The sequence below is a fragment of the Muntiacus reevesi genome, chromosome 6, assembly GCF_963930625.1.
Source record: "Muntiacus reevesi chromosome 6, mMunRee1.1, whole genome shotgun sequence".
In the NCBI taxonomy this organism is placed as follows: Eukaryota; Metazoa; Chordata; class Mammalia; order Artiodactyla; family Cervidae; genus Muntiacus; species Muntiacus reevesi.
This window is the reverse complement of record NC_089254.1, coordinates 88,377,285-88,390,592: the sequence shown is the minus strand read 5'-3', so window position 1 is coordinate 88,390,592 and position 13,308 is coordinate 88,377,285. Positions and strand designations below refer to the sequence as shown.

The following is a 13,308-nucleotide window of genomic DNA, read 5'->3' as shown; positions in this document are numbered from 1 at the left end:
AGAACTCAGAGCGCTCTTCCAGCCCTGAGAACCTATGATTTTAGTTATCCCGTTATCTGGAATCCATCTAGAGTTCTTCCTACATCGCTCGCCAGGTCAGAGGCAGAACTCCCACTGAGGATTTGGCTCATACTACTGCTTTGCTGTACATACATGGGCTTAGCTCAGGCCACAGGTATGCCTGGGACATTGGAACTGACACCCCACACAGAGGCACTTCCTATGGTGTCAATCTGAGGCCATCTGAAAGCTCGGGGAGGCTCTGAAGCCAGGGAGGAGAGATGGATGACTGCACAGAGGGGGCTAATAAAGGCTTGCAGAAGCAGTGAGCAGGGAAAAGTTTAGGTGGATGCCATTTTCTTTCCTTCTCCAGTACCCTCCATGACAGCCCTGCTTTTGGACCAGCCCCTTATGCACAACTTTGTCCTTGTGATGACCCCATTTAAGTCCTTTATCAGAGTGGGGAGACAGGGGCCTCTAGTGCTCAAGAGGCTACTGAGGCCACTGTCACCTTTGGCCAATGCAATCTGTTTTCCCCCCCAGGTCACCCAGTGACAGGACAAGAGTCACCGCCATGAGACCCTGAGGGAGGGATAGCCAGGCCTTCTATCCCACACAATGCTGCTGCTGTTTAAATGGACACAAATCTTAACATCCTGGCGACCCTGCATGTTTATCTTCTGCTTTCCAAAAGGCCTATTTCATACATTCTCCCCTCTCTTCAAACCAACACCCTCAACCCACAGCCTCTCAACAGTTGCTGATCCTACTTCTCAGTTAACAGACAAAACAGAAGCAATCAGACAGGCACAGCCTCATCTTCTCAACACCAAATCTACCAGAGTCTCTACCTTCCCATGTGCCATGAAGGATGAACTGGGTACTCCTATCAAAGGCTATCCACTACTGGTGCTCATACCCTTTTGTTTTGTTGAGTGCTTCGGTTCTGTAATTATCTTTCTCCTGGATCATCCCTCTTAGGACATAAACATACTCCAGTATCTCCTCCAATAACACTATAAAACATTCCCTTGACCCCACATTCTTCTTAAGCTACCACCCCATTTCTACCTTCCTTTTCACAACAAAATTTCTGTGTGGTTTGTCTATGTTGACTAAGCCGACCTCCTTTCTTTACATTCCTTTTTCAGTACACTCCAACTAGGCTTCCAGTCCCATCACTTCCCTTGAGGTTGCTCTTATCAAGGTCACCAGTCATTTCCACGTTGCCAAAGCCAATGGTACCTCAAGTCTTATCAAGCTCCATTTGTCAGCAGCATTTGACACAGCTGATCACCTCCTTCTTCTTAAAAGGCTTTCTTTTCTTAGCTTCTATGGCATCATTCTCTCCTGGATTTCCTACCCTCTCACTGGGTGTTTTTATTACTCCTCTTTCCTGGCTCCTTTCCTGGCTCATCCCATTCTCAACATACTGGTGTGCCCCAGGGCTTGGTGCTGGGTCCCATCCTCTTCTCTCTCTCCTCCCTCCTCAGGTTACCTCAGCAAGTTCCATGGCTTTTAACACTGTCCATGAGCAAACAGTTTCCAAATTTATTTCTCTTAGTCAGTCCTCTCTCCTAGAACTCTAGGCCCATGTATCTAATTGCTTGGCTGCTCTACATGGGTAGACATCTAAAACCCAGTACAACCCAAATAGAGCCGTTGATAAAACAGAACTCCTGGGAATTCCCTGGCAATGCAGTGGTTAGTACTCTTGTACTTTGACTGCTATGGGCCTGGGTTCAATCCCTGGTTGGGGAACCAAGATCCTGAAACCCATGCAGTGTTGGGGGGAAAAAAAGAAGAATGGGGGAAAACATATTTTAAAAAAAGAAAACATAGCTTCTCATCTTGACAAACTGTAGTTACTCTTTATTTTTTTTGGCTGCACTGAGGCAACATGCAGAACTTCCCCAACTGGGATCAAACCTGTGCCCCCTGCAGTGGAAGCATGGAGTCTTAACCACTGGACTGCCAGAGAAGTCCAAATTGTACTTATTCTTGATTGCCCTTTATGTCTCTGTATCCACATCCAACGGAACTGCAACTCTTGTCAGCTATACCTCCAAAATATAACTCCAATTCATCCCCTTCTCCCTATCTCCACAATTCCGTGCTGTTCAGTTGCTAAGTCGCGTCAGACTCTTTGTGACCCCGTGGACTGCATTATGCACCAAATTACTACCTTGGTCTAAAACACCATCATCTCTCATCTTGAACATTTTTAGTCTCCCAACCTCCCTGTTTCAACTCTTTCCTCATCAAGCCTTTACAAAGTAGCCAAAGGTTCTTAGAAAGATAAATCAGATCATGTCACTCCCGCTTAAAACCTCTGAAGGCTTCCCTTGGCCATGTCAATCAACTTCAAGCTGCCTACCTTTGCTTAAATGCCCTGTGCAGAGTGGCCCCACACCACCTCTCTGACTCCGTCATACAACTCTCACTCCATGCTCCAGCCAGAACAGTCTTCACTCACTACTTCTAACACTCAGCTCGCTCTTACCTTTAATAAGGCTGTTCTCTCTTCTTGGAATGCTTTTTGCCTTGACGTTTTTATGGCCAGCTCCTTCTTGTACCTCAGATCTTGGTTAACTGTCACCTTCTCAGAGGTCTACATACCCTGACCTCCCAAGCTAAAGTAGTCTACTACATGGTATGTCATCCTATTTCAATTTTCTTAACTGTCTCTACCATTCTCTGAAAGTCTTTGTTTCTTAATAACTATTGCTTTTCTCCAACTTTATTGTGAAAATAGAGACCGTGCTTGCCTAGTGTGCAGTAAGAGTCCTACAGCAAACACACAAGTTCTCTGACAGCACTGCAGAGACCTCCCCCTGTGCAGGCTTTCTCTGGACTCACCAAAGACATGGGGCACTTCTCCAGCTCCTCCTCATTCTTGATCTGAACATCTGCAATGGAGACGTACTTGTGCTGGGAACACAAGAGGTCAACAAGGGGCTGAGGGCCTCGATCACATGTGTACCAGCCTCTTGCTTAACCTCTCCAATGACGAGGAATTGCCCTATTTATGGATCTGTCACCTCAAATAAACCATGCACTCTTTGAAGGCAGGAGTGTTCCTGACCTTTGCATTATGAACATCACCAAAGTTCTTTAATACAGTATTTTTATTTATTTCATATTTCCACATTGGATGGGCAGCAAATACCTTAGCATCTACCTTCAAGCAAAGAGCAAAGGGAAGAAAAGAACAAGCCCAGGCCTAGGACCACTGCTCTGAGAGCTCTGCTGCAGATGCCTGTATGTGTGTGCATGTGTGAACGGAGTGATAATGACGAGGTGAGGCTGGGCTCAACATCTGTGCAGGGAATAGACTACTCTTACTCATCCTCACATACACTCTGGATAGACAAGACTGCTACTTGATCCTGGGCCTGTGGAAGCTACTGAGCCTCTAAGGAGGGAGAAGTGAGAGGAAAGGAAGTGATAAGTGGGAAGAGGGAGAGTAGGGTGGGAGGAGGGAAAAGCAACGAGAGAAGAAAAGATAACTTTCTCATCCATCTAAATGTAGGACACTGAATAGGTAGGGAGAGACCTGATTTTTTATCTGCTTGGCCAAAACCCTTGCAGAGGAAATACAGAATAACAGGTTCAGAACATGTCTAGTGGAAGAGCCCCACCCAGGACCCAGGACCCTACTGGGGGCCATCCAATTTGTACTGATGGGTCCCTATCTCTGAAGACTGACAGCCCAACCTGCTCACCTGCTTGAGGGTCTTCACACTCTCGTGGATGGGCCTGGGTAATCCAACCAAAGTATCTGTGTCCCTGTGAACACAAGATACATAAAGGTCAGAAGGACAGAGAACTACCTATACTCCTAGAGTCACACAGACCAGGCCACTTTCACCTTCTGGTTGCCTGGATCTTTCTCTGTAAGTTATCAGGTCCCTCATTATTGCTTCAGGACACAAAAAGAACAATGGTACAGAGAAGAGTCCCTGTAACTTAGGATTTCTGTATAGTCTAGTGGAGACTCACTTTGTCTGGAGTAGGTTCCTATTTAAAAGGGTATGTTGCCCAACAACACTTTTGACAGCAAAACAGCAGTAAGAATGGTTTCTGAAGTTTTGCAGTGACCAGTGAGGATTCATGAAGGTAGGGAGATGGGGAAAGACTGGATCTGTTCCCACCATGTGGCTTCTTCACAGAATTGTCTAGGAAAGAGCCTGTAGGGACCATCTCATAACACTCTGATGAGGAAATTGATTCCCATAGGGAAATGACTTGATCAACATCCTATACCTGGCTGAGAACATAAAAGTTCTAGAAAACTGGAAGGACAAAACTTCATGGCAAGAATCCAAAGCAGTCAATGGGATCTGCCCAAGGCTCTGGGTTGTATCACAACTAGGCAACATCTCTCATTTCAAGCCACCCACTCCTCTGGCCCCTAAGAACCCCTCTATATAGCCAGTTCTGACCATCCAGTCACTTACTGCCCCAGAGTGAATCCGATGAACTTGTTCCTACTCATCTCCAAGAAGTGCTCAATGTCCTTCTGTCTGAGAGGATGGTGGACAGACAAATCCCAGAGAAGGGAAGAATAGCAAACCTTGAGAGAGAGAACCTTACTGGGCTCCCACCCCTCCAGATGGAAAACTAGAACAGCAAGGGAAGCCAATAAAGGGAACTCCCCACCCAGAAGTTCTAACTCACAGCCCAGCTTACTGAGCCTTGAATACACAGACTACTCCACCCTCAACCTCCAGTGACTGGAACCCCGAAACCCGGGGTCCCTGGTGTTATCAAGCCTACCTGACCTTCGGGGCCCAGGGCAGGCCCTTGGGAAAGGCCACCCGCTCAGCAGAGAGGGGTGCCTGTGAGGGTGGAGGGGGTACCAGAGGGTCCTGCTCTAGCAGGTCTAACTCTCCATCCAAAGTGCGTTCTCCATCGCTGGCAGATTCCTCTTCCTCCTCTGTGGCTGGTTCCTCAGTCTTAAAGAGATCTCGTTCGTTGTAGATGTCCAAGCTGTCCTGCTTAGTAAGGAGTTGCTGGGGGGCGAGGAGGGTGGGTAGAAGGAGAGAGGGGAGGTGTCCAGAAATCTCAGTCTGGGCATCCTTGTTTGAGACTACCCACTACCCTCAGGGTGCTGACTTCACGGAACATGGAGTAAGAACCCACCCCCAGTGAGAACTTTCTCTTCCCATCTCAACCCTACTGTACCCACCAGGCCCAATTCCAGGACAGGAAGCTCTCTCAAGCAACCACACCAATGGCTGGGAGAGCACAGATAATCCCAAAGTCACACTTAGCTTTCAGAAAGCACTGATGTTTTTTTTTTTGGCCTGCACTTTCCTTCCTAATTATGCTCCCCTTAGGTGAACATTCAATTAATTTGCCTTCTGTGAGCATACACCAGCTGGCTGACTGAGGAAGAGGAGAACGGGAGCTCGCTGCTAGGCAGAGGGAATCGAGTTTGGAATTCTAAATCTTGTCACAGAAAGACAAAAAAGAGTGGACGGAAATAGGACAAAAAGTTAACAGTGACTGCTTCTGGTTGTCAAGATTGGGGAAGACTTTTTTTTCTCCCTTTTCACATTTTTATACTTGTTCTAAATTTTCTGTAATGAGTAAGCATTACTTTGTAAAACAAAAAATAAAGGTTAAAAAAATATCACGCTGCAGATAATGTCGACTAGATTACTGAGTGTGACTGTCTGGATCCGTCACCTGTAGCTGGTGAAGTCAGGTAGATCAGGCGGGCGAGCTCTTGGGAGCACGGTCAGGTCTCAGTGCAAGTTGTACCTGTGACCTTTCTAGGGACGCAGACTATCTAGACCCCTAGCCAGTCATCTTTAAATGTAAGCCTCTGGTTTCAAGGCCAGAGGGGAGCATGGCTGGCTCAGAGTAAAACTTCTTACTGAGAAGAAAATGATAAAGTGCCTCTACCAGGTACCTATGGCCAGGATTATACCCCAACTGTTGTTTGGCATGCTAGGGAGCTCCAGGCACTGAGGTCTAGGTCAATGATCCTTAGTAAGACGTGGTTCTATGAAGTGATATCACAGTGTGACATCTTGACAGCCAGGACTCCATCAGGACTTGGGGACAGAAGCCAAAGTATAGTCTCCAAGATTTAGGGTTGGTCACAGGGCTGCTCAGGGGTAAGACAGCAGAGTCATTGCTGCTCTTTCCTAACATATCCAGAGCTGCTTAGAATCTCGACTTTTGGCCAGCCAGTGCCACAACACCACTGTCTGCTTTAGTCCATACCCTTCGAGAACCACGGTGGCCTCGCAGTTTGGAGGGTGGAGGTGCCAGCTGAGACTCCCCCAGGTCGAGGGTGTAGGAGGGCGGGGAGGCAGCCCGCATGCTCTTCACCACCTGGATACTGTCCTCCGCCAGTGGAGGCAGGCCCAGTTCCGCCCGCTTCTGTACTTTGAGAGCCTGCAGATGCTCAAATCCACCGAGGGTAAACTGAGGTTTGAACAGGAAAGGGGCAGAGAAGAGAGGAAAGAAGTCGGAGAGCAAGGTCAGGGAAGTGTAGATGGAGAGAAGAGTCACAGTCTCTAGTCCCCAAGAACCCTCCTTAATTAGGAAGTAACACAACAGGAGAAAGCAAAAAGAATGTGGAGACTGGGCCCAGTCTCAGAGGTGGCTACTATCATCCCTTAGAGCTCAGGGGTCAGGACAAAGTATTATTTACTGACCCAGGGCTGGAAACATCCCCAGAAATTAGGAAAGGGACTACTGAAGGCCTCCGCTGGGGGATAAAAACAGGAAAATATACCCCATTTTAGGAGTACATCTAGATACTATACACCCCTAGAATCTTTCAAGGCCTGCCCTGGAGGATAGGTTGTTCAGCCAGTTCTGTGGGCTGGGAGCCAAAGAGGAAGAATTGAGTTGAATAATTAGTAACAAAACTGCAACCAAACACTTCCAAGGACTTCGTTTTATGAAAGCAAATCCTCTATCTGGACGGAGAGCAGGCACTAAACCCTACACTTTACAGCTAGAGAAACTGAGACACAGAGCATTGCCCAAGGTTCCTCAGCATCAACAGAGGTCAGATCTCCCACCTCTCAGCCAGTGTTCTTTCCACGAAACATTAGCTCTATCAGGGAGAGGTGCAATAACATCCCACCTCGAAAAGTGGCATCTCCCATCAGTCCAACAGAAATAGGTAACCTGCCCCGAAACAGAACCTCTGATTTCTCCAGGACAGCCCTATTGCCCCTCCACTGGCTAACAGCTGCCCTGTTATTCTGCCTAGCTCCAGCCTCCTGGAATCAGACTAGAAAAAACTGCGGTGGCAGAAGGCACTGCCTATCTGATGAGATGGGAGAGGGAAAGAATCAGCCACTCACCATGACTACTTTCCAGAGCAGAAGCAGGACCTTCTTTATGGGGAAGTGGGGAGCCAGGCCGCTGCAGAACTTGGTGACCATAGAGAAAAGCAGAAGGGCAAAAGGCTCCTGATTATGCGTGGAGAAGCCTGGGAGGTGCGAAGAGAGGCAAGTGAGAAAGTGAAGATGAAGCCGCTGAAACCCAGTTCCTGTAACTCTGCTTCTGGACACACGGGGGAAGGCACTCACCTCCTCGCAAAGAATCTGAGAACTTGGTTCTTAGAAGGAGGCTTAGAGAGCCTCTTTGGGGAACACGCCCCCCCGACCCCCCCACCAAGGACAGGATAAGAGAGGTCGTGGAGGTAAAATGCTTGGGGGTGGATGTCAAACTAGAAGTTAACAGTAATAAAGATGCTTTCTGGCTGAGGAACTCAAACATTTTGTAGATTGCAACTCACCTTCCCGCATCAACAAATGTATTTTTAAAAATCTCAAAGGTCTTCATATCTCATCCCTGACTGAGGGCAACACCAACTTATATTTTCAAGGTAAGTCACCTCATTTTTTCATGTGGGATTTGTGATGGAAGGGGAGATGGATGACTTCCCACTTATATAAATAAAGAAAACCAAAATACAGAGAAGATATATGAGTGGGCCTAGCTCACAGACAGAGGGGCATTCAAGCCAGGCCATCATGCCTGCCACAAAGAATCTCTGTCCTAAAAGAAGGGATGTTAATTCTTAAAAAGAAGAAGACAAAAGAAAACTTGTTTGTCCCTCTTGAGCAGATGCTATGCTTCCCGTCCGCCCTAGGCTCCCTGCATGTCACTTCTTACTCAATTCGGTGCGGAAGGTCTCCCGGGCTGTCCTCCACCCACAGGAGTCTGTCTCTCGCTCCAGGCGGATATTTTCCACCATTAGGTACAGGACACTCAGCAGCACCCTGAGGTTACAGAAGGGTCACAAGAGGTTCCCATGGCAGTTTCCAGTCTGTGGTCTGAGACCTCAGGCATGGTCTCCATGGGGGCCCAATCCAGCGGAATTAGGAACTTCTAGCGGTCTGGGAGCATCTGAAATCTGGGCAAAAGTTACCCATCGCTAATGATCCCCTGTTCCAATCCCGTGGGCAGCCCTACTCACCGGAGCTCTGTGCTGTCAGCAATGGAGATGGCTGGCTTCCGAAGAGCACTGCTACAGGCCTGGCTGTTGCTGCCACAGGGACGAGGGAGAAAACAGGAACCCATTAGGCCTCTCTACTCCCTGTACTCCACTCACCATATGCACAAATATGAGTACCTGCCATTCCCTGTCCATGTAGCTAAAGAAATTGGTTTAAGGTAGAGGAGCCCATAGAATTCTTCCTGCTACCTCAGCAAATCCTTATCTACAGTGAAGACAAGAAAGGGTAGGGTCTATGATATTCACTTGTCTTAAAATCCCCATAATGTCTAGCACTGTGCTAGACACAAAACAATGCTTGGTGAATAATAAACAGAATTAACCACATCTAAAACATCTGAGTGATAGGGTGAGACAATATGAAGTCTTAGTTGCTCAGTCGTGTCCGACTCTTTGTGACCCAATGGACTGTAGCCCACCAGACTCCTCTGTCCATGAGATTTCCCAGGCAAGAATATTGGAGTGGGCTGCCATTTCCTTCTCCAGGGGATCTTCCTGATCCAGGGATCTAATCTGGGTCTCCTGCATTGTAGGTGGATTTCTTTTTTACTGTCTGAGCCACCAGGCAATCAACATGTGGGGGTCACTAGAGTGGGAGCAGTAGATAAGGACACCTTTGAAGCTATAACCATGGGGAAAAGAACTGGGCACAGCCATGGGAACTGGTCTGGTCCCTCTGTGTCATGTTCTCAGGGAGAACGGTTTTCTTCATTCCAGAGGGAGGCAGAGCTGAGAAGGTGTCTGAATAAAAAAGCAACACAGGATAGGCCCCTGAAGCCCAGTACTGAAGCTGTACATGGGGCAGAAGCTGCTGATGAGCCCAACCTCAGGGAGGAGGACAGACTACCAGCGAGCATGGCAGCTGGAGGGGAACTGTCAGTGGGCTCTGGACTGAAGTGTGAAAAAAGAAGGCTCTACAGTGAGGGAACCAGCTTAGGACATGAAGCAACCTTCAAGGAAGGGGGTGGCCAGCCCTCCCCGAAGGCTTCTCACTCGATTTCCATGTGGAGTAGTTCCAGGAAGGCCGAGAAGGTCCCCATCTGATAGAGCAGGAAGCAGTTGTACCTGGACCAGTGGAGCACATCGACCTCTGAGTCACATTCCCCAAAAGTGCCTAAAGGACCAGACAGGGCCACAGAGGTTGAGGGGCATGGGGTTATCCCGGTTCTTTCCACCTTGCCCCATGATCTTAAGACTATCTTCTAACTCTCTACCCAACAATTAGATGGACAAAGATAGGGCAGGAGCCGCCCAGAACTTCCCAGAATGAGGCAGGGGAAAGGAGAAGCAGTCTGCAGGGTGAGGTCTAATGTGCTCATAGGTGGGCTGTCTTAAGTGAGTTCCCTGAGAAGGAAGTGCAGAGACAAGGATTCAAGTGCAAGTAGTTTATTGAGAGTTGATCCCAGGAGCCATCAGTAGAGAAGTGGGGAAGTGACATAGGGAAGAGAAGGCAGCCAAGAACTCAATCCCAAGTGGGGAGAAGCTCTGGAGAACAGTATAAAACAAACAACTTGGAATCGTCCCACCCAAGAGGGCTGAGGCGGTCGGGCTGTTCACCCACTAACTCCTGGCAGGTGCTGAGGAATGCACTGGATAAGGGGAGCACATGAGTCCCCCAGTTCTTCTGTGGGCTGCATAGAAAGCCCTCAGGCAAAAAGATGAAGGGACTGGCAGCTGGAACTTGGCCAAGGCACCAGATCCAAGAGATAGGGCTGGGCACTGCCTTGTTTGCTACAGTTTTTCCTTCGCCAGATATCTTTCTTTCCTCTCCATTTATGATTTTTTTTTTAGTTTTTTTTTTTTTTTTTTTAAAGCTTTTAACTAGTTGGTTCTGCCAACAATCCTGTTATTTACTATCTCAGGGCTTTCTTTTACTACTTCAGCTAAGCTATCTCATTTCTCTTTCCAACACCTGGCTCACAGGTATCTTCTGGGAAGCTTTCATCAGTTAATCTCACCAAGCTCTGATCATCTCAGTGACAAATCACTCACAGCATCCTCTCCTGCTGCTGTGTTGGCTTGGACCATGTAAACACCAATGAGAAATAATGTGTAAATTGGTGGCATCCCCCCTTGTATCTCCTGTCAGAGCCAAGCCACACCTGGAGAAAGAAAGCTCAGCTGGTGGTGGTACACTGTCAACTCTGACCACAAGGACCCTCTCTATAAACAACTACAGCCCAGGTTAAGGAAAAAAAAAAACCCTGTAAGAAATCCTGGCACGCCTGGAAAGATTAAGGTTGATTCCAAGGGATCCAGAGCAGGATCTACCACTATCTCCTTTTCATGTAAGTACACGGCTACAGTCCTAGCATACGACACAATTGTCCTCGTGAGGCAGGGACCTGGCTTTCCCAGTATGACTTGAGTCATCCTAGTCCTGATAACACCATTTCTCTCCCCAGTCTCCACCCATCTCAGGTTCGCAAGGGTGGCTGCTCACCTTGGGCCAGATAGAGAACGGCTCGGGCCACCTTCAGTCTCCGTTCCCTACTGACCACCTCCAGTCGGTCTAGGAGTCCCATCACGTAGGCCTTCTGGGCATCTTCCTCCAACTCCAGCCACTCCTCACCCTGCACTGGGGACAGAAGGCCATACAGATGCAGTGTCAGCTGTTGCCTCCCCTTCTTGGAAAGGCTTCTGGGAAGGTATGCACCTCTGATGCCAGCCCCCACCAACAAATTCTTCTCTTCAAAAGCTTTACTGAGCTGACAAAGAATAAGGAATGGGAAAAGTAAGAAACCAGATGTTCTTGCCTGAACCCACTCTATAGCCTTGTCTTTGTCCACACCCCCTCTATCTTTCTGTCTTTCCTCAAGGACTTCCCTCTGTCTCCCTACATATCCAATTCCTATACATCGTTACAAGTTCAGTACAAAATCACCTCTTTTCCACTAATGCTCCAGCCAGAAGCTTTGCCCGTGATACTTTTTACTTCTCTAATGACACTACTCATTTTCCTCTTGGCCTCAGTCAGTTTTATGACGTACACGTTTCCCCTCTGCTATCTAACTATAATTTCTTTGAAGATACTGTTAATTTACCTCTACCCCTGCTTCCTGCGTCTCTGGCATGAAATGGATACTCACCACACATGTGCCAAGCTGAACACTGAATTGACACTGACCAAGTAAGGAAACGGAGGTCTGAGTGGGTCACAGTGTGGGCACATGAAATTATTACTCCTGATGGTATCAGGAGTGAGGCAGAGTGGAGACGGGTTGAATGCTAAGGTCAAAGACCAGGCTGGGCACAGGGTTACTAGGCAACAGGACAGCAGTCCACCCCCACCTCCTCACTCCTTTGACATCAGAGAAAAGGCCCCAGCTCAGGCTTCTCTTGCTTCCACTCTGTGACTTCTCTACTTGATATAGAAAACTCTGTGACCCATATGCAAGAGGAACAGAGAAATTATATCGCTGTGGAGAGGATGAAGAAGGATCAAACTTTATTTCAGGCTTTTTCTAGATCAGCCTGGGATATTATGGACAGAAAAAGCAGATCTCAATGAATAAGGATCTGGGATCACCTTGGGTCTTGAAATCCTCTTCAAAGCACCTCCTGTTAGTGGTAAATTCCGGGTTTTCGGTGTAGCTGTACAATTCTGTGGCAGGAAAGACAGGACAGAATCACAAACATTTAGCAGATCTTTACAGAAGGGGCCTGGGATGGAGACAGTGGCATGAAAAAGCTAAAGCTTCCAACACGTTCCTGTGTCCAATTCAATCCAGAGCTAGCTTTCTCCTTTTCGGAGGTTAAAAATAGCCACTTGTGTCCCTGGGTGATTAAAGCATCAAACCTGTCCTCCTCCTGCCAGCTGGCTGCTACGGCAGAGAAGGCAGCCTTCGACATTTGCTGAGGGCCAGGAGGAGAGCTGGGACAGAGAAGGCTTAATGTCATCACTCCTGTTTCTTAGGGCTGCATCCCTTTCTAGTTGTCAAGCTAGACTGGAGCTATCTTGTCTCTAGGGAAAGTGGACAATACAACTCCTGAAATTTAGATGCCAGATCCTTGTGCTTTTCAAGGAGCCAGGGTGCGGGCTGGAGAGGATGTAAATATTAGAGGGCTCTTTGGGGTTGCAGCCAGTTCATTCTCTCCCTGTGGAGTTTCCTGGAAAGGTATAGAAGTTTACATTCCCGCCCACAGCCACCTGGGCAGAATCAGCATCAAACCATGTATAAGTAGCTTTGATTGTCAAAGGGCCGCCTGTGCCCAGGAAAATCTAGTTAAAATCTTTGTTGACAACAGCTTCTCAGTACAAAATGCAGAGAGCTTTTGAGAAAAAAAAACACCCTTTCCTACCCATACATGCTCACATCAGAATATTTCATCAGTACTCTTGTCTTACAGAGAATGAAGTAGTCATTAAGTCAAGAGATGCTTCCTCAAAACTCTGTTCCCCAAGATCCTGGCTGGAAATTTAACTAGGTCACAGATAATTCACAAAGCAAGAGACATTCCCTTATGTTCCAGCCGGCTGTCTTACTGGTCAAGAAATACCTTGTCTGGGAGCCAGGGCTTTTGCATTCTGAGTTCCAGTCCCAGAGTGACCAGAAGCAAATCTCGGCTCTGACTGTGAAATTCTTCAGTCATTAGTGAGTAGTGCAGATTTATATTTTTTAAGAGTAGGGCACAAACCCACTCAAAAAAGGGAGAAAAGCTCTTAGGTACTGACCTTTGCTTTTGTCTTATTTTTAAATTTTAGATCATGAACTTTAATACACTTACAGGTAAATATAGAATACATAAAAGACACTGTGTTTATCTTTTCAGATTAAACAAGTGTTAAAACTTGTCATATCTGTTTCAGACAT

At 47.5% G+C, this 13,308-nt stretch overlaps 1 protein-coding gene across 3 annotated transcripts in view; it reads right to left on the bottom strand.

Moving 5' to 3' along the window:
- Positions 1–13,308, bottom strand: part of STRIP2 (striatin interacting protein 2) — a 46,072-nt gene that overhangs the window by 25,457 nt on the left and 7,307 nt on the right. Inside the window, exons 3-13 of one of the 3 annotated variants that reach the window (XM_065938885.1) lie at positions 12,024–12,098; positions 10,938–11,072; positions 9,488–9,608; positions 8,456–8,524; positions 8,152–8,258; positions 7,335–7,462; positions 6,238–6,441; positions 4,780–5,015; positions 4,461–4,526; positions 3,726–3,789; positions 2,860–2,931 (exon numbers count right to left, since the gene is read on the bottom strand). In XM_065938885.1, coding sequence (XP_065794957.1) covers positions 2,860–2,931; positions 3,726–3,789; positions 4,461–4,526; positions 4,780–5,015; positions 6,238–6,441; positions 7,335–7,462; positions 8,152–8,258; positions 8,456–8,524; positions 9,488–9,608; positions 10,938–11,072; positions 12,024–12,098 — 1,277 coding nt within the window. The remainder of the gene's footprint in view (positions 1–2,859; positions 2,932–3,725; positions 3,790–4,460; positions 4,527–4,779; positions 5,016–6,237; positions 6,442–7,334; positions 7,463–8,151; positions 8,259–8,455; positions 8,525–9,487; positions 9,609–10,937; positions 11,073–12,023; positions 12,099–13,308) is intronic. The other 2 variants (XM_065938886.1, XM_065938887.1) reach the window with 2 other exon arrangements.